This window comes from Pinus tabuliformis, chromosome Q, assembly GCF_031772625.1.
Source record: "Pinus tabuliformis cultivar Carrire ecotype Pingquan chromosome Q, CPIR1, whole genome shotgun sequence".
Classification (NCBI taxonomy): domain Eukaryota; kingdom Viridiplantae; phylum Streptophyta; class Pinopsida; order Pinales; family Pinaceae; genus Pinus; species Pinus tabuliformis.
In genome coordinates this window covers 925,185,405-925,206,797 of record NC_142296.1, presented here as the reverse complement: position 1 = coordinate 925,206,797, position 21,393 = coordinate 925,185,405, and the positions used below count along the sequence as shown (strand labels likewise).

Genomic DNA, 21,393 nt, shown 5'->3' with positions numbered 1-21,393 from the left:
TGGTGGAGAATAATTTCAGGGTTCAAACAAGTCTTCCCGAATTTGATGAGGAGGGATCACTTTAGCTCTGACCAGAACAGGTCCCCGATACTTATGAATGACATCTCCATGGTCACGTGATCAAGGAATTAGTCCTTATCAAGTGGAAAGAAACCTCTCCAAAAGTTGGGACATGGGAAACAACCACTATTCTTCAGTAGTTTCCGCAGCTTCATCCTTGAGGATATGGTTTCTTTTGATGGGGTAGGGTGCTTTAGGGTCAAACCCTAACCCATTTGTTTATGTAATAAGCCCAAGGGACCTAGTCAAAGTCATAGTTAGTTAGAGAGTCAATAAAGCTCGTAGGTGGTTAGCTGCATTAATAATAATTGTAAGTGGTTGACCCACATTATAGAAAAGGGACCACAATTAGTTGTAAGCGGGCCATAGTTAATAAATAAAGTGGCTAACCTGTGTTATGCAAGGGACCACTAATAGTTAGAGTTTTGGATGTCATTAAGCTATAAATAGTCTTAGTTAGTAGGGGAAATATCATCGAGTATTATTGTAATTGAGCTCTTCTTTGTTGGAGGTTTCCCCCTCAAAGAGGAAAGTGAACATTGTATTATGCTTGTGAATAATAAAATATCTTGCAGTTTGTCTCATTTCATGTGATAATTCTGTGTTTTGGTCTAATATATTGCTTCGTATTTCTAGTATTCTGGATTTCTCATAGGTCAAGAGCATAACAAAGGGGTTTTGTGCACATGTGATGCAAGGTGGAATGGTAAAGTGTTTTCCTTTAATAATTAGTATAAAATACATTCAAACATACATCAAGATAGGAATCCTAAGAGTATTCTTGAAGAATAAATTCTAGTCAATCATTTCATTAATGTGCATTTCTATTGTACAATATGCCCCTCTATAGATAATAAGCGACCAAAGCAATGTCATAATAATATATTCAATTTAACTAAGTGCATAACTATATCCTATAATCTCTCCATGAATATATCCTCTAATTCTATGAAATCCTTATCCCTAACTTCTATCATTTTCCTCATATTTAATTCATACATGAACATTTTATGTGTCTACATTATTACAATTAAATAAACCAATTCATACATGATTGATCTCATATTGTATTTATTCCTTCATACTCCCCCTTAATGAACACTTTTCATGTTAGTACTCAATAATCATCATCTATCTCTTCAATTAATATTTTTAAAGCATCCAGTTTGCAACTTCCTCTTCTATGGTTTTTGTTAGTTCCATGTAATACTAGTGTATTCCCTTATTATTATAGTCATTATAGCCCCTTATTGTTATTGTTGTGCCCATGTTGTCCCCATATTGTTATTATTGCACCCCATAGAAACCCACTATTGTTATTGTTGTGCCCTTACATTATTATTGTTATGTCGACTCTGATTATATTGTAACCCCTTAGACTCCTATATATAGAAAGGAGGTTTTGTCATTTAAATCATCCAAGAATTGTTCATTTATATAATGAAAAGGAGGATGGCCCCTTGAAGAGACTGATTTTGAAGTCATTGATCTCTCTTTTCTTCTATTTTGTGAGTTGGTTGCATAACATTTGGTATCAAAGGTTTGGATTATACGGTTTCGCTGCTTCAAACAAGTCATCGTTTAATGTTCGCTATAACTTTTTTACTACGAAGTTTCAGAAGCTGAAATTAAAACCCATTTGAGCCGAAATCTTGATGAACCTCGGGTCCAAATTTCAGATCTTGTTTCGTATATTTTTGGAGTTATGATCCAAGGAATTTAGGTTTTTTGCAGGCTCCCGAATTACATCTCAAATAGGTGACCTTGGAAAAATCGTTATAACGTACTCTCTGAGTATTAGATTGAAATTACATGAACAGTTACAAAAATCAGACGAACTTTGGTTTTCTGTGTATCATTTCAAGTCCGAAGGTCGAAAAAGTGACACGTGGCACTTCGTACAAGTTCGCTCTGCTAAACTAGTCTATAATCGGGGCATCGTGAGAGATTCGAATTAACTCTTTCTTGGATAATTGAATCTTGATTATACTGGTGGAGTTGGAAAGAGGATGTAGAGGGCTATCATAGGACAAAATTTCAAACCTTGGAGATATGAAATTACAGAGATACAACAGATTCAATATCGAGCACCTACAAAGTGAAAAAATGTGTGTAGTCTTAACAATGTAAACTTTGAAATGGGAACTCTAGCCAAAAAACCAAAAAAAAAACATGAAAAACAGTGCTAAAAACGAAAAGTGTTGATATTGAAATAACACCTTTTTTTTCTAAGGTAAATTTTTAACATGTTTTAAAAATGGCAGTGCAAACCAATTTTTTATGCAAAAATTGTGCAAAAAACACCCTCAAAACAAAAAGTGTTGATGGTGGAATAACACATTTTTTTTAGGGTAAATTTTCAACATTTTCAAATAATGGCGCAAAAGATTTTATCATGACTCCAAAAAACATCAAAATTTCAAAAAAATAGTGAAAACATAAAATTAAAAATTAAAACAATAAAAAGAAAACAAAATAAAAGTTTAAAAAAATAACAAAACGTAAATAAAAATATATATATTAAGAACAAAACCTAAAAGTAAAAAAAAAACAAACAAACAAACAAAAATAAATTAAATATATATAAAAAGACAAAAAAAAAAAAAAATCAAACATAAAATAAAATAATAATAATAAATAAATAACAAAAAAAATCATTAAAATGATTAAAAAAAACAAAAACAAAACAAAAAAAAACCAAAACAAAAACAAAATTAATATAAGAATTAAAAAAAAAATTAAAAATTAAAAGAAATAAATAATAAGAAAAACATATTTTCAAAATAAATGTAAAAATAATAATAATAATAAAATAAAATATATCTTGGAAACTAAAAAAAAAAAAAAACAAACAAACAAACAACTACTATTAAAAATCAGAAACAACTCCTATCCTATCTGATGCAAACCAAAGAAACGAATTAATCTCACAAGGCCAAATCAGGAATCCGGAGAGCTCTCGAAGGCGGCTACAATGGCGGAACCCTAAACCCTAGGGTTTGTTACAGGGACGTTTTCCCATGGCGACTAGCGTTTTGGGGTTTTGGGGTATGGGAGCACTGACGGTCTGATCATCGACAGCGGTTTCGGGTTTCACGGAGCATTATTTTACTCTGCGGTCCCCTCCTGGTTTCCCTGGCGCACTGACCCCTCCTACCTTTCCGCCGGTCGGTCCCCCTGATCGATTCCTGTTTTGGCTTTCTCTGCACCGACATTCAGCATGGGAGATGAAGACTTGGTGGACTATGAGGCGGACCCCACGCCTCACCAAGACATCTGGGCTCACCCAAAGAGGCCTCATATGATCCCGCGGAGTGTTGCACTGGGCTACGAGACAGGTGCTTCGTCTCTGCAGCCGCACCTGTCGCATACAGGGAAGAACAAATCTCCAGTCTTCTCCCTAGCGGACTCCTCGCCACTTGACTGCCCGCCCCTATCCCCTGCGACGATTCAGTTATTGGGTTCTTGCTTTCAGAACTCGCCTTCTCTCGACGCTCCGCTCCAGTTTCAAAATCGCCCTGCTTTACCTCCGCCCCCTCCGCCTCTGCCTCCATCAACCTCACATTCACCCTCTGTTTCCTTTATGCCGCAGGCCCAACAGCCCCCCCTCCGCTCCTCCTTATCTCTTCCCCCTGGCACTAGCAACACGGTTCCTCGCTCTCCGATTCGCTCGGGTTGCTTCACTACCCCGCCGCTACCGATTCGATCCGCTGGCTCCGCACATCATAGCTCTACTGACCCTTGCCGTAAACTTCTAAAGGAGTTTCCCTTTGGCAAGCGCTCAGAGAAGGTGACAAAAGGCAGATGCCTTCGAGCAATTAATTCGGATTTCAACATCAATTTTGGGCCTGAAGCACCGCTGCCGGACGTGATGGATGCTGCTCGCAAGGTCCTGGTCGGTAGGGTCCGTGGCCGCACCTACACTGTGGAACGACTCAAGCTCTGGGTGGAGGAGATTTGGGGCTCATTCTTTAAAGAACTTCCAGATGTTATGGTTCTCACGAGGGGCTGGTTCGCCTTACATTTCCATCGACCCGAATATACCCAGTGGATCCTCTCTCAGTATTGGCACATTGAGCTAGCTCCAGTCATGCTCAAGCGGTGGGATCCCCTCTTCGACCCGGAACGAGAACAATTGGGGGCTGGACCCATTTGGGTTCGCCTACCTGGTCTGCCATGGCAATTTTGGACCCCGTATGCCTTTAAGAGAATAGGGGACACTCTAGGTACTTACCTGGAGCATAACAGATCTTATGAGAAAACGGGCATCAGGACAATGGGTCGAATACTAGTCCACTTGGATACCAGACTAGGGTTAGAGGAAAAAATCACCCTGCACCACAGCCATGTCTCTCGCAAATAGCTTCTAGACTACGAAGGCGTTCCCTTTCGATGTCGAAGATGCCATAAAATTGGCCATCTCTATAAGGATTTTCCACTGAATTCGGGGGTGACTTCTGACGATACCAAAGGACCTCGACAGCAGACCACTGTGGAACAAAATGCTGGAGATAACATACCAACGGAAGGCGAGCAGGCACAACAGGAGACTCCATCCAAGAAGACGGGTGATAGCGCTAAAAAGAACGCTTGAAGGAAGGCATCATCTACACCAGGACCGCCGCGTACTCGCTCCAAGACTGCTGAGGCTGCACCTAAGCCGGTGGAAGCTGCACCTACTCATCTGGGTAATGCTTCCAATCCCATCTGTACTCACTTTTTCTCTGATGATATGCATTCATTTGTGAACTCTTCTTTGCGGACCTCCCACTCAGAAATTGTCTCCCTCCCTTCCATCCTTTGCACCATTGCCCCACCTCCACCCACTTTCTCTACCACTCCTCCCTCTCACAACCTGGTATTGGGCTGTCCTGACTCCCTCTCCTCTCCGGTCGGATCCGGTTCTCATCACTATCATATGAGGCCCCAAGCACGGTCTAGAATTTTGGGCCTGGGATCATCCCCTGGTCGTCATCGCAAGCAAAAGCGAGGCAGACCTTCTAATATCTCTTCAACAAAGCTAAATGCTGTTGCGGATGTTGCCATGGGGCGACAGTTTACTATTGAACGGGCACTTAGAGCTATTGAGCCCCTGACCTGCGGTTCCCCATGATCTGGCTCTCCTACAATTGCAGGGGACTAGCCAATCCCAAAAAATGACTGGCTCTGAAAAGACTCTTGCATGAATCTAGATGTGATATCATTTTCCTTCAGGAAACACTCTGCACATCCGAGGTGGCGGTGCGAAGTCTACAAGCTATGCTCCCTGGCTGGGTTTTACATGGATTGGATGCGTGTGGTCGATCTGGCGGACTGCTCATTGGAATAAACCCCAGAAAAAGCAGGCCACTCTCTGTTTGGGGGGGTAGTGGCTTCCTCGGTATGGACATAATCATGGGTGACCTGGGCATCCCAATCAGAATTATTAATATTTATGGGCCTAATCAGAATAGACTACCATTTTGGCAAAATTTCCTAAATGGCAACCATATCACTCAGAATACAGTGATAGGGGGCGACTTCAACTTCTCATTGGGGGTTGGAGAATCCTGGGGTCATCATGCACAGTGCGATCCTATTGCGGATCAAATGAACATGTTATTAGATGCACATCATCTAGTGGATATCCCCATGAACAAGAAGCTTCCCACTTGGCACAATCAGCGTACAGGAGAGGCTGCTCTGGGGCGGCGATTAGACAGATATATGATGCATGAGGAATTGATACAGTTGTTCCCCTTATACAGACAATGGGTCAGCACTGGGGGTCTATCCGATCACCACCCGATTCTACTTCAGATCAGTGACAAAAAATCAAAGCCGCGCTCCCCCTTTAAATTCTTTGCTGGATTTCTCCAAGAGCCGGAATACATCAAGCTGGTCACGGATTTCTGGGCATCACAACCCCCGCTGAGGGATCAGAGGAAAGCGATGGATTTCTGTGATAGACTAAAGATGCTCAAAGTAATGACCGAGACCTGGGCGAGATCAAAGCGGAACAGAGATGAACAGATACTGAAGGATACTGAAGAACAGATAGCTCTATTGACTGATGAGAGAGGGGCTGGCTATCAATCCGACGATTCCAAAACACTACTAAGCCAGTTGCTTGGGCAAAAATCGAAGATATTACAAGAAAAGGAGGAGCTATGGAGACTTAAAAGCAGAGCCATTTGGCTCAAAGCTGGGGACAGCAATACAAAATACTTTCACAACCTTGCCAATGGTAGAAAGGCATCAAATACCATTTGGAAGCTACCAAGGGATCCAGATGGATGGGCTACCACACACCAACAACTTGCCAGTTTGGGGGTAACACACTTCAAGCGACTATTCACGGCGCCGAATGTTGTCAATCTTCCAGACATCATCAGTCTTGCAGGAAAGTTTCCTCGGTTTGTTGGATAGGAAGACATTGAAGACCTCAGTCAACCGATCACTATACAAGAGCTGGAAAGTACCCTCAAATGGTTAAGAAAGATAAGAGTCTGGGGCCAGATGGCTGGCCAGTGGAGTTCTACCTGGCTTTTTATGATCTGCTAGGCGAGGACTTATTGGAAGTCGTTGAGGAGAGCAGGATCACTGGGCACATACATCCACCTATGAACCAGACCTTCATTGCCTTGATTCCCAAATCTGATGACCCCACATCCTTCAATGATTTTCGCCCTATCTCCCTCTGTAATTGCCTCTATAAAATCATTGCCAAAATCATTGCCAACCGCATTAAACCTATTCTGTCCACACATATATCTGCAGAACAATTTGCCTTTCTCCAAAACCGCCACATCCAAGAGGCCATAGGCACTGCCCAGGAAGCTTTACACTCCATAAAGCTGAAGAACCTCAAAGGTATTTCACTTAAGATCGATCTTGCAAAGGCTTTTGATAAGGTAAATTGGCTCTACCTTAAGATGATTCTTACCCATTTGGGCTTTCCCCATACGCTCATAAACTGGATTATGGGATGTGTATCTTCTGTCTCCTTTGCCATCCTTATAAATGGTGCAGCCTCTGCCCGCTTTAATATCAACAGGGGTATCAGGCAAGGCTGCCCTCTTTCCCCACTACTCTTTCTTATTGTTATGGAGGGACTGAGTAGGCTCATTGCGGCTGCAAAAAGGAACGGTGACTTCAGCGGTCTCAAAATCACTGAACAGTACTCTCTTACCCATCTACTGTTTGTTGACGACATTTTAATCTTTCTCAATGGAAGTGTCCGAGACATCATCGCATTAAATGATATTCTACTACTCTTCTGTAAAGCCACGGGCATGGAAATCAACAGGGACAAATCCACCAGATCCATGATGAGATGCACACAACAGGAAACTCAGCTGGCGATCCAGTACTTCCCCTTTTTGGAAAGTAACTTGCTGGAAGGCATCAAATACCTTGGTTTCAGATTAAGGCCGGATGGATATAAATCTGAACACTGGTCATGGCTCATAAATAAAATTGAAAAAAGGATCATCTGCTGGCAACATCGACTACTGTCAAAAGCTGGTAGACTACTGTTGATCAAATCTGTACTCGAGGCTACCCCAGTCTACTGGATGTCCCTCACATGGATCCCAAAAGGCATCCTTCAAAAAATTCAACAAATCTGCAACAGGTTCCTGTGGAATGGCAATAAAAAGGGAAAGATTTTTGCTTGGACAAGATGGTCCCTCGTTTCCATGCCAAAGAGATGGGGAGGGTGGGGTCTAAAATCTCTCTCAGATTTCGCACAAGCGTTAACAGCGAAACAGGGCTGGTCACTCCTCAAGATGGACAGTTTATGGGCGGAAGTAATACACCAAAAATATATTTGGCCCTCCAACATCATTGAATGGCTTCGCAGACCCACTTGGAACCACCAGGGCATATCCGCGATCTGGAGGGCCACACTAAAAGCTATGCCACTCATCCGAGATAACCTTCTATGGAAAATTGGAAATGGAGCACAGGTCCGTATAGGCTTAGACCCTTGGCCTGGTTCAGGGAACGCACACCTTCTGCCGGAAGGTTTGATCCGACATCTCAACAACGGGGGCATTAAATATCTGGCACAGATTGGTGATCCTCAACGATCAACTATCTTCACTCAGGCATGGATCACGGATCGTCAGTGGTACCTGTCAGATGAATGGACTGAATATTGGCAAGGATACATTCAGGCACTTACCGAATCACACATCAAGCTTCATGAGGAGGAAGATGAACTAATATGGGCACCTGCTAAATCTGGTATTTATGCACCAAAGCTTGGCTACTTAAAGCTTATCGAAGCCAAGAAACCTGACATACAAAAAAACTGGTGGAAAGATATCTAGCAACTACAAGCACAGCCACGAGCCAAACTTCTAATGTGGAACATTATAGCAGACAAGCTACCTACAGGCGCCATTCTCAAAAATCGGGCTTTCGCTGGACCTACTTGGTGCGTACTCTGCAGAAAAGAGGAGGAATCAACGCCCCACCTATTCCTTAACTGCGAGGTTACAAAGGATATATGGCAGCAGGTCACACGGGCCCTCAACATAACCACAGTCTGGCACGCTGCAGATATACCCACAGCCTGGGATCAGTGGTGGACTGCGGTGGCTTCTGAAAAGGCCAGGAACTTACCGCCTGTGGTGTCCTGGTTCATATGGAACAAGCGTAATGCCATAATTTTTTAGGATTACAGGGTCAACTGGCAAATACTTCCGCCATCCATTTGCGCGGCATACATGGAAATCTCATTTGAAAATAAAATTAACACACCCAGGAACATCTTGCCTGAAATCATCAACAGGGATATGCCTTGGGCGTATTTTGACGGGGCAGCACCATTGCAAGGTTGTGGGGGGGGTATAATACTTCATCTAACATAAACACATTATTTTCACCTGAGATTGGGACTCGGCCCGGGCACCAATAACCATGCTGAGCTTATTACACTGACACATCTTCTATACTTTGCTCTATCCAAAAACTGTCGACAAATACAAATCTTTGGGGACTCAAAGATTGTGATTGATTGGGCAAATAATAAATCTATTTGTCATGCATATTCTTTGAAACACATCTTGGAAGAAATTGCTTTTTTAAAAACACATTTTGACCAGATCACTGTTTCTCACATCTACAGGGAAAGAAATGCAACTGGTGACCGGCTCTCGAAAGAAGCAGCGGATCGCCCTCTAGGAGACTGGCTGATTGAAGAATACAATCCAGAGGGGATGCACAGATTCTATCATCGTCCATATATTGACGGCCTGTAACAGGGGGACAACCTCTCCATCTAAACTCTGATCTACATGTTTTTATTTTTGTATATAACAGCACAGTACTGATCGGCTCTATACTTTATTTCACTGCATGAGGGCTCATATACCTCAAAACTCTAGTTTGACGGATACAGAACCACCGTATCCTCAGTGGGACTTACAGGATGTTTATTTGTATAATTTTTTGAACAGTGGTAAAACCACACTACTGCATATGCCTTGGCATCAACAGCATGTAATCTCTATTATTTCTCTTTAATAGAAATTATGAACTCTATTTTCCTCGGGAAAAAAAAAAAAAAAAAAAAAAAAAAAAAAAAAAAATACTATAAAATTAAGCAAGTAAAAATAGAAAAATTTTAAAAATATATATATTAACAAAAACCTAAAAAAAAAAATTAAAAAATTAAAAACAAACTAGATTATAACATAGACAATCATAGACTTCCTAAGCTAGCTTTAAATTCCAGCCAAAACCACCTAAGGCTCAGTCGAGGGTGGCATAAAGACACAAGGGCCTGGTCAAACTATTGGGAGATCAACGAAAATGATGCATTGCAAAACATAAATAACATTAAAGATATTGTTACTTTTAAGTTCAAAGAAAAAAATGTGGTGTGAGAAAGATTTAGCGGCTAAAAGAAAATTAAGTTATTATAAGAAGGTCATCAACCCCACCCTAGAAGATCAAGAGTATCTCTCTATTTTAACTAGCTCAAAGAAGAAAATTAATATAGATTGAATTCTCATGAGCTCCATAGTGAAACAGGTCGTTGGGCAGTTCCTAAAACACCATGGATGGAAAGGATCTGCCATATATGTGAGAATAGGAACATCGAGGATGAAAACCACTTCCTCTTAGAGTGCCCCGCGTACAATCACATTAGATCTCAATTTCACAATCTTTGTTACAACACTAACCTTTCTAGCCTTTTACAATGTCAAAATTATAGTGAGCTCGGGAGGCTTCTCTCCAAGCTTTTTGAGCATAGGAATAAAATCTTAAATCAAAATAAATAATTTGTTTCTTTAGGTCTGATAGACCATTGTTTGGTCTCAGCGGATGTTAACCACCATCATCATCATCATCAAAAAAAGATATAGAAAATTAACGAACAAAAAAAATTAAAAACTACTAAAATTAAGATTAAAAACATTAAAAAAAAACCTTAGAAAACAAAAATATACTCAAATTAAATTATATATATATATATATATAAACCTTAGAAAACAAAAATATACTCAAATCAAATTAAATTATATATATATATATATATATATATATATATATATATTATTTAAACAAAAAAAAATTGCATAATTTTTGTTTAAATAAACACTATTTTTTTTTAAATATATAATTTTTATTAAAAAAAATTCTTATTTTTATTTAAAAAAAAAAAATTAAACATATATATATTTTTTTAAATATATATTTTTAATTAAAAAAAAAAAATGAGCCACACCTTGCCGCTGCACGGCTGCCCAGGGTTGCACCCCCACGGGCGGTCAGACAATGGCAAGGCGGGGCACAATATATTTTTTTGTTTTTAAAATTAATAATATGTATATAAAAAAATGTTTATATATATAAATGCTTATTTAAAAATAAAAAATAAAAATTGCACAGTATAAATATATATATATAATGCTTTTTTTTAATCCAAAATATATAGTTTTATAAAACTTTTAAATGTTTTTTTTTTAATAAAAAAATATACATATATATTTCTAAATTTTAAATGTTTTTTGGTTTTTTTTTTTAATTTGAATATATATATATCTATATATATATATATATATATAAATTTTAATTGTTTTTTGGATATTTTTTATTTTATTTTTAATTTGAGTATATTTTTGTTTTTAATTTTTTTTAATCTTAATTTTAGTTGTTTAAAAAAAAATGGTTTTTTTTTGGTTAATTTTCTATTTTTTTAAATCTAGTTTGTTTTTAAATTTTATTTTTTTTAGTTTTTTGGTAAAAAAAAAAATTAAATTTTCTATTTTTACTTAATTTTATAGTTTTTATAAGTTTTGTTTTTTTTTCCAAATTCTTTTATGGTTTACGAGATGAATTTTTTTTTTTTTACATTTTCTATGTTTGTTTTTGTCTTTTTTATTTATATTTTTATATTTGCTTTTGTAAGTAATCAACATTTAAAAAAAAAAAAAAAACAACAACTAGAAAATTTGTTAAGTAATCATGATTTCAAAAAAAAATTTGACATAAAAAATTTTAAAGTGTCAAAAAATGTAACACTTAAAAAAAAGTATCCACACACTTAAAAAAATTGGGCATTAAAAATTTTAAAATGTCGAAAATAAGCCCTCTAAAAAAAAGGTTAGTGTTGCATCAACACGTTTCAAAATAGGCATGAAAATCACTAACATTTAAAAACAAATATTTATATTTGATACATAAGAAAATTTAAATTGTCAAAAATATGCTCCGAATAAAAAAAAAAAAAAAAAAAAAAAAAAAAAAAAAAAAAAAGGTGTATTCTACATCACCACTTTTCAAAATCGGTTGACTTTTTTGCTACCTCAACAAAACGGGTAATCGTATCAATTCCCGTTTCAAAGTTTACATTGTTTCTTTTTTAAAAATTTCATAAGTTTACCTCGATCGGGGTGCATGTTGGAGGTTGGAAAGGACGGTGGACAGTCATGACAGTTATGAGGATTAATGGAAGGGTACCCTCCACCGCCCCCCACACGCTCATGGCGATGGATGTGGTGGCCTATCGCATGCATAAGGCAGACGTGGTAGGAAAGGTGGGAGGCGTTGCAGGTAAGGAAGGATAGGGGAGAGGTTATGGCATGATAGATTGTGGAGTTAAGGCAGTTTAGGGGAGTGATAACTGCATTATTGTGAACGTTGGTGGGAGCTGGAGCACTGGAGCAAGGAGGCGGAGGTATCGTCGATGGCATCAGTGGAGCGAATTCAGGTATGTTTCTTGGTCCTGCAACCCTCTTGCTATGGCAACATTGTTTGTTTATGGATGGAGGGTTCGGGAGAAGCCAGGGGAGGGGAACTGGGGGGCTAGCCGGGGAGAACACCGCAAGCTTGGGTTGGCTACTATCTGGTTTAGTGTTCTGGCTTGGAGAGTCCTGAGTGTCGACCTGGTCAGCGGATGGGAAGCCTCCCTTGAGAGCAGCAAAGTGAATTCACATGACTGTTTGGGTGGAGTGGAAGAAGCACTGCAATGGGGAAGGGTAGGCATGAGGGAAAGCCGAGGAGTGGCGCAACTTAACTGGGCAGAGGGGAATGGGAAGGCTCAACCATGCTGGGGGACCCTTGACTGGGCAGAGGGGAATGGGAAGGCTCACCTGTGCATGGGAACTCTTGCTTGGCCACGAGAGGGGTGGGTCAACCGAACTGTGTATGAGTGGCAGTGGGAAGGGAGCAGAGAGCAGCAAGACAAGGCAAGGCGACCAGCCTCGTTCCCTGAATGGGTTGTCACCCAACCTGCGTCTGTCTCTGAAAGCATTAGGGATAGGCAAAGGAATAAGGTTAACGGTGGTATTGAAATTCAATGCCAGAGGTTAACTCATCGTGCCTTTGAACAGGGTGTGGACAAAGAGGAGATGGCTCGGCTGGCAAGAGGAAGAGGGCGTGGAAGACGTGGGAGGGAGCCTGCACGGGCAAATGGCCTGAGCACCTTGGAACCGAGAAGAGGAAGAAAACTGGTAGAACACCTCATCAGCGAAGCTGCAACGGCTTACAGGGAGGGAACGGATGTTGGTATCCGTAAGTTGTTGGAAGAATGGGAGGGAGAAATTAAACAAGAAGGCCAGACCGAGGACGAGATTCAGAACTAGAGGAATATAATCCTGAATCCCGGAAACACTAGAGGCAGAATAACCTAGTTTAAACAGACCCTCTATCTATATTGGCTTATGAAGAGCCTAATGGCGAAGGAAATGGAGAAAATATCAGTGGGGATGGCACTGACCCTCCAAGATATGCCCAACTATAAAAAAAAAATTGCAGCAAATTCAATTTCAGCTTCATAAGCAGGACATCCACCTAGACAGAATTCAAAGGCACATCCCTTGCATCATCAAACTAGCTGAGATGCCTGGTGATTCTGCCAAGGACTCGGCACTGGTCGAGTCAGCTTCAAAAGAGCAGCAAGAATAGCCAGTTAATCTGGGCACTTTTTGTTTTTACGGGTAGCATTTACTTTAAAAATATGCATGCTTATGATAGATAGACATATAGAGTCCTACCATGAAACTGATACTTATCTAGCTTGGTTAAAAAGGTTGATACTTTACTGTTTTTGGATGGCGTATAACGAGGATAGGTGGCCAACAGACTTGGTTTCCCACTGGGAAAGTTGAGGCCACCTATCTCACATAAGTGGTGTAAATTTGTTGTTTATAAATAGAAAATGAAGGAGCTACCAAGCTTAACAAAAAAAATTGCATAAGTTTGGCTTGAGAAATTAGTTTGCAGTGATTCAAAGGGCACAATGAAGCACAATTATCATTAATTGATGCCCCAAAGAAATAAAATGGAAACACCTACTAAGCAAACTGAAATCTCTAACATGACTCATGAAGAAGAGGAAGAACTATAACATGATATACCAAAATTACGAGACCAAGTGCAACAAATTTCACTCTCACAAAAAGTAATAGAAACTAAGATGGATGGTTTAAAGAAAGGCATGGAAGTTAAGATGAATGGTGTGGAATATAAGATGAATGGCATGGAAGCTAAGATGGATGGGGTGGAAGATAAGATGGATGGTTTAGAAGCAAACATTGAAGATTTGAAGAAAGAAATGGAGGGTTTGAAAGGAGGTTTGGCAAAGTTTCTACAAGAAATGATTCCTAATGGCGAAAAAGTAGTAGAGGAAGCTCATGATGAGAACAAAAGAAATGTTAATCATGATTTCATAAAATCTAACGTTGGATTGAAGACCCACCATGTTCCAAAGATCGATATGAGGAAGTTTGATGGTAACGATCATGTAACATGGATACTACAGATTGAGCAGTATCTCAATCTCCATAGTGTGCAAAACACACAAAAGGTATGCATTGCAACTTTATATTTGGAACCCAATCAATTTGTATGGTATCGATGGCTTTGCTCACATAAACAAATTGTCACTTAATTTTTATGGATGAAGTGATATCACATTATGAGGATACAAAAAGCAACACCTTCTTTAGCCAATAGATAAATCTCAAACAAAAGGGTACAATGGTGAATCACATTGGAGACTTCCAAAAATTGAATATAAGGGTAAAATATATTCCAGAGGAGCATAGGATTGATGTTTACATAGGGACTTTAAAGGATAACATCAAACATGAGGTTCGCCTTTGGGAACTTGATTCATTGGAGAAGGCATTCAGGTTGGCAAGAAAAATTGAAAGCAAAATTATGGCAACAAGGAAGCCTACTACTCACAACTATAAAGATGGAAGTGTTTTTGCCCTAGCCTTCCACAACCTACAAGGTTGACACCTCAACAATTGGAAGAAAAAAGAGCAAAAGGGCTTTGTTACAATTGTGATATCAAATACACTAAAGGTCATAAGTGTGCTGAGAAGAAATTATTTTACATAGATTGCGAAGAGGAGGAAGAAAGGGAAAAAGAAACGTCAAGAGAAGAGGGTATAAACCAGGAACCAACCCTAGAGAAAAAAGAAACAAATCTGACCATATCTTCTAATGCATTGGCAAGAATTACCACTCCTCAAACTCTCAAGGTAGAAGGACATATCAAGAAGAAAAAGGCAATAGTGTTGATTGATTCGGTTAGTACCCATAATTTTATTCATTGTAAGATAGCCAAGGAATTGAATTGGTTCCTATATCTAGCACCAGAGTGTCAAGTAATGGTTGCAAATGGAGGAACCATAAATTGCTCTAGAAAGTGCCATAATATCAAGCTATCCATGGGAGAATATGTATTGAATAGTTCAATTCTTTTCATTCCAATGGGTGGTGCTGATGTTGTACTAGGAGTCCAATGGCTACAATCTTTGGGTATGATAGATTTTAATTTTCAAGAACTTTTGTTGAAATTTGTTTGGGAAGGAAAGGAAGCTTAATTAAGTGGTATTGTAGGGAAACGGGAAAGACAATTAGCTCTGACAGCATGATAAAGCTTCTAAAGAAATAACAACGGGCCATAATTGCACAATTATGTTCATTAGAGGTTCCCACATCGAAATCATCTATTTCTCCATATCTCCAAAAAGTTTTGGACAATCATTCCAAGGTATTTGAGACTCCCAATGGCCTCCTACCTATTTGTGATCATGAGCATGCTATTCATTTGATTCCTGGAAGTGTTCCTCCAAACATCAGGCCTTACAGATATCCATATGCCCAAAAGAGTGAAATTGAACGTATGGTTGTGGAAATGCTAGAGGCTGGTATAATTCAACCTAGTCAAATTTCTTTCTTTGCTCCAGTAGTACTGGTGCACAAGAAGGATGGATCATGGTGCGTATGTCCATATTATAGGGAGCTCAACAAGTTCACTATTAAGATAAATTTCCCATTCATGTCATTGATGAATTATTGGATGAATTACATTGAGCAATTTACTTCACCAAGTTGGATCTTCATTCACGATATCATCAAATCAGAATGAAGACTGAAGACATTCCAAAAACAACATTTGGAACTCATGAGGGCCATTATGAATTTTTGGTCATGCCTTTTGGCCTTATAAATGCACCTTCTACATTTCAAGGTTTAATGAATTCCATTTTCAAATCCTTCCTTAGAAAATTTGTGTTAGTATTTTTTGATGATATACTAATCTACAACAAGTCTTGGAAGGATCATGTTTAACATGTTGACAGGGTTCTCAAACCATTGGAGGAGAAACAATTATATTCAAAAACCTCCAAATGTTTATTTCGAGTACAAGAGGTGAAATATCTAGGTCATATTGTATCTCATGAAGGTGTTAAGGTAGACCCTAGCAAAATTAAATCCATTAAGGAATGGAAAGTCCCCACATCCATAAAGCATCTGCAAGGATTTCTTGGGTTGACAGGGTATTATCGCAAGTTTGTTATGAATAATGGAAGAATATGAGCACCTCTAACAACATTACTAAAAAAATATGCATTTTCTTGGACTCCGGAAGAGACGAAGGCCTTTGAACATCTTAAAGAGGAAATGTGCCAAGCACTGGTCTTAGCTACGCCATACTTCACAAAAACCTTTATTGTGGAATGTGATTCCTCAAGAAATGGAATTGGTGATTTTTTAATGCAAGAAGAAAGACTCGTTGCTTTCGAAAGTCGTCCAATCAAAGAAAAGTATTTACACAAAGCTATTTATGAGAAGGAAACATTGGCAATACTACATGCATTTGAGAAATGGCGACCTTACCTAATGGGAAGACACTTCAAGGTAAAAATGGATCATGATAGTCTTAAATACTTTTTAGAACATAGATTATCTTCAGAAGAGCAGAAAACATGTGTCACAAAGATGTTGGGTTATGACTTTGAAATCATCTACAAAAAAGGGAAGCAAAATGTTGTTGCAGATGTACTCTCAAGAAAGGATGAGGTTGTTGAAGCATTGCTTTGTGCAATTTCTATTATCCAACCAGATTGGATAAATGAAGCAAGGGATGAATGAAAGAATGACAAAGAAGTGTGCACACTCAGTCAAAAGTTACGGCAAGATCCCAGTACATCTGATACATTTAGATGGAAAAGTGATTCGTTATGGTACAAAGATCCTTATACCTATGTAAGAATTCCCAACTCAAACAAAAGATTCTTTTGGAATTGCACACCTCTCCCTTAGGAGGACACTCATGATTTTTAAAAACTTACCATAGGGTTAAGAAGGATTTTTTTTGGGATGGCCTTAAATATGATATTCAAAATTTTGTGGTAGAATGTTTGGTTTTTCAACAAAATAAAGTTGAGACAATTAAGACCAGGTGTGTTACAACCTTTATCCATTCCAAGTCAACGTTGGGAGGAGATTTCAATGGATTTTATCACAGGTTTACCCAAGTTCGAAGGAAAGAGTGTTGTCATGGTGGTAATTAATAGACTTACTAAGTATGCACACTTTTTTGCATTATATCATCCATTTAAAGCCAATACAGTTGTATTGCATTTATGGAAACAATTCAAAAGCTACATGGAAACCCAAAGATCAATGTAAGTGACAGAGATCCCATTTTCATTGGAAATTTTTGGACAGAATTATTTTCTTGTTTGGGTACTCACTTAACTCATAGCTCATCTTATCATCCTCAATCTGATGGGAAAACTAAGATATTGAACAAATGTTTGGAATGATATCTTCGTTGCTTTGCATCTAATAAACAAACACAATGGGTTAAGTGGTTTCCTCTGGCTGAATGGTGGTATAACACGTTCTTCCATACTTCAGAAAAAATGAGCCCATTTATGGCACTTTATGGATATCATCCACCATCCATCACATCATATTTAAAAGAAAATCCAAAGGTTCAAGCAATGGAAGATCACTTCGAGCATCAACAACAAGTTCTCTAACTCTTAAAGGATAACCTCACTTTGGCGCAGAATAGAATGAAACAACAGGCAGATCAACATCGTAGCGAAAGAAGTTTTGATGTAGGTGACTGGGTATTTCTACGACCACAACCATACAAGAAATTTCCCTCAAGCAAGCTAAGAAGGATAATAAATTATCACCAAAGTATTATGGTCCATACAAGGTGTTACAAAATATTGGTACTATGGCATACAAATTGGAGCTTCGTGCATCTTCCCAAGTGCACCCAGTTTTCCATGTTTCATGCTTAAAGAAGGTTATATGTGACAAGCTCCTAGTTCAAAAAATATTTCCATAACTTGACGAGGAAGGAAAAATCATATTGGAACCTGAAGCAGTCACGGAAACAAGAAATCGACAGCTACAAAATCAATCAATTTCAGAGTATTTCATCAAGTGGAAGAACTTACCCACTGAAGATTCCACATGGGAGGATGAGAATTTTATACATAAGCATCTAGAACTACTCAAGAATTGAGGACAACACTTTTTTGAAGGAGAGGGGCATGTTAGGTCCCTATAATACTAGTTTATTCCTTTATTATTATAGTCATTATAGCCCCTTATTGTTATTTTTGTGCCCATGTTGTCCCGATATTGTTAGTATTGTGGCCGATAGAATCCCACTATTATTATTGTTATGCCCTTACATTATTATTGTTATGTCGGCTCTGATTATATTGTGACCCCTTAGACACCTATTTATAGAAACGAGGTTTTGTCACTTAAATCATCCAAGAATTTTTCATTTGTGTAATGTAAAGGAGGTTTCCCCCTCGAAGAAGTTCATTTTGAAGTCATTGATCTCTCTTTTCTTCTATTTTGTGAGCTAGTTGCATAACAATTTTTTCTTCAAAATCCATCTTTGAATTTTTAAATAGATTTTGTACCTAAAAATATATAAATATCACTTTGCTAGTGTCCATATAAAAATGTCACCATCCATTGAAATTCATGGGTTGTCAATATTTATATCCATTGGTTGTATAGGATTTCTTTTCCAATACATGTTTATCAACAATTTTTGAATCACAAACTTTTTTTACTCCCCATTCATAATCATGAATCATCATCCCATTTTTATTTGGCTTACCTATAACCATGTCCTAGTTTTTTGGGTTACCCTCAACCATTACAATTTCACATGGTTTATATCTCACCATGAACTATTCATCACATCAATTTATGTTTAGTTAATTGTGAATGTTTCTTTCTCACATGTGGTTTTTGTTTTACCACAAACCATCAACAATCAAGTTCTTGGGGTATAGTTTCCTTATCAAGGCTTACAACCACTACATTATCATCAATTGACCTAGGTACATATAAAAACTCCTCATCATACATATTCATGTGAGGCTAATCTAGTTATCTTAAACATAGGACCATGGTTGTCTTCTTTTCCATCATAACAACATTATCAATAAGGATCATTAAAAATCTAAGGGGTCATATTTTCCATGGATTCACTTTACTTACATTTGCATCTCAATTTTGATACACAAGATTAGTTCCACCATGCATCACTACCTTTCTTTTGCTCCTTTTCTTCTTCATTCAATTACTTCTAATTGAGTCCTCTCCCCCTTTTGCCTCCACAAGAAAAAAACCACTTAGTAGAGGCTTTTTTTAAGCTCTCCAAAAAAATTCTCCCTTTGTTTATAGTGGAGGTTTCTAACAAAGCTGGTGGTTAGAGGTTTTAGTAGATGTTATTTATTTTGCATATTTAATCCATATATGTCACACAATGTGCTAATTTAATAAGCATACCTATGCATATTAATACAAATGTACCAATATCAAGTTGTTATAACTTTCAATAAGATTAAAAAGAACCTATCTTCATTGCATGTTATATTGATATTCACACTCCTACATGATGCAGGAGCATCTGGCTGACAGGGCAAAGACAGAAGCGAGGTTGATATGGTTTCTAAAGAGGACGGAGAAATTAACTCACTGGATGGATAGCATACTTTTTTTTTTTTTTTACTTTTCTTTCATTAAGTTGCCTAAGATTAATGTAATAAATTGTAATTAGGAGCAGTAGTAATTAGTTAGAGTCGTTGTTTCCAGATAGTTAATTTACTGTTGTAAAAGCATGAAAAGAAAATGTACTAGACAACCATGCAAAGTTCCATATGAGGAATAACTGATGTAACCAATTGAACAAACTAACAGCAGTTAGGAAAGTTTGTAAACAGTGCTATTAAAAAGAGAGAAAAAGCACATTAGAGGGTTTGACTAAATAAGAAATACAAAGAGGGAAATATAATTGTTTTCTGTGCACATACATCCCTACAGCATCCTCAATACTGTGTAATAATTGGTATTAAATTATCATGTGAAGATTGTTAAAGCATTGCTGCAGGTTCTAAATCAAAAGGAGAGATAACCAAAGCGGGAGGAGAAGTAACAATGCCCAGCTACAGGCGGCTCAAACAAAATAACCAGACATAAAATAACCATATCAGGTATGTGAACTTACAAATGTAACCCAAATCAATTCCAGCGTTGAATTCATGGAACTGCAAAATACAGTCATCAAAATTTATTGTTCATTTAAATTTTGTTCAAAGTAAAGGAACGAACCCAGTTCACAGACATGGGAATCATGCTAATTGCAAACGGAAGCCAAACCCCATAAGACCCCAACTCATTCCCACAACCAACGACAGTGTTTAACGACCAAAGAACCAAATACAGACAGCGACTCAAGGCCAACAAGAAAATATCAACCCTACAAGTCGTAACAATAAGGTCAAGCAAACCACAAACGAACAGAACGATACTACCCGTGTTACATTCGGAACAACTGAGTGTCCAAGCGCCGAAACCCTTGGGTGGCTCTACCTGTGAAGAGAACCAACAAAACAAGATTAGTCTCCATGAAACGGAATACAGGGGAACTGGAAATTGAGGGAACAAATAAAATGCAGTGAATTAGTTTACCTAACAGGCAAGCCGTAACCGCAACTATACCTTCGAGTGGTCTTCCTACTCACGAGGAGCCGAAGACATTAGACCCAGGTAGAAAAAGGAGTACAAGTGTCCAGCATAGAACAGGGAACTTACCAGGTAAGTTGGCGAAGAAACCGACGGAAATCGCCACCATAATTCTGCCGAGTTTGTGGAGGAATCGAACCAGCGTTGGAGAAATGTCACCAAGGACCATACGACCATCAACCAACTGTAAACACTCGTGAAAACATAGGCAGCGAACCGATAAAAGACGCACAGAGGCGGAGACCCACTAAGGTAGACACCAAACACACAGTAACAGTCGACATACAAGCAGAAGACCACAAGAAAACAAACCTTACCAGGGTTTCATCAATTTGCCAGGTGAACGAAAGACTTCCAGGTCGAGTCCCGAACCATCGAGGCCGTGAAGGCTACCAGGAGCACGTAGCTCAGGAAAACCAGGCGGACAAGCCTCAGAGCAACACAAAGAAAACCACAGTGAAGCTGCAAGGGGTCGCCGAGAGCTCACAGAGCAAATGACCGAGAGAAACAATGAATAACCAA

General features: G+C 38.5%; 2 protein-coding genes across 2 annotated transcripts; both read left to right on the top strand.

Annotated features, from left to right (window-relative positions):
* Positions 1-5,319: 5,319 nt before the first annotated feature.
* On the top strand, positions 5,320-6,468 carry LOC149222490 (uncharacterized). The gene has a single exon (XM_089387613.1). It carries the CDS (start codon positions 5,320-5,322, stop codon positions 6,466-6,468), a length of 1,149 nt encoding a protein of 382 aa, XP_089243739.1.
* Positions 6,469-8,408: 1,940 nt separating this feature from the next.
* LOC149222489 (uncharacterized) lies at positions 8,409-8,723 on the top strand. The gene has a single exon (XM_089387611.1). The coding sequence runs from the start codon at positions 8,409-8,411 to the stop codon at positions 8,721-8,723; it is 315 nt and encodes a 104-aa protein (XP_089243737.1).
* The last annotated feature ends 12,670 nt before the right edge of the window (positions 8,724-21,393 follow it).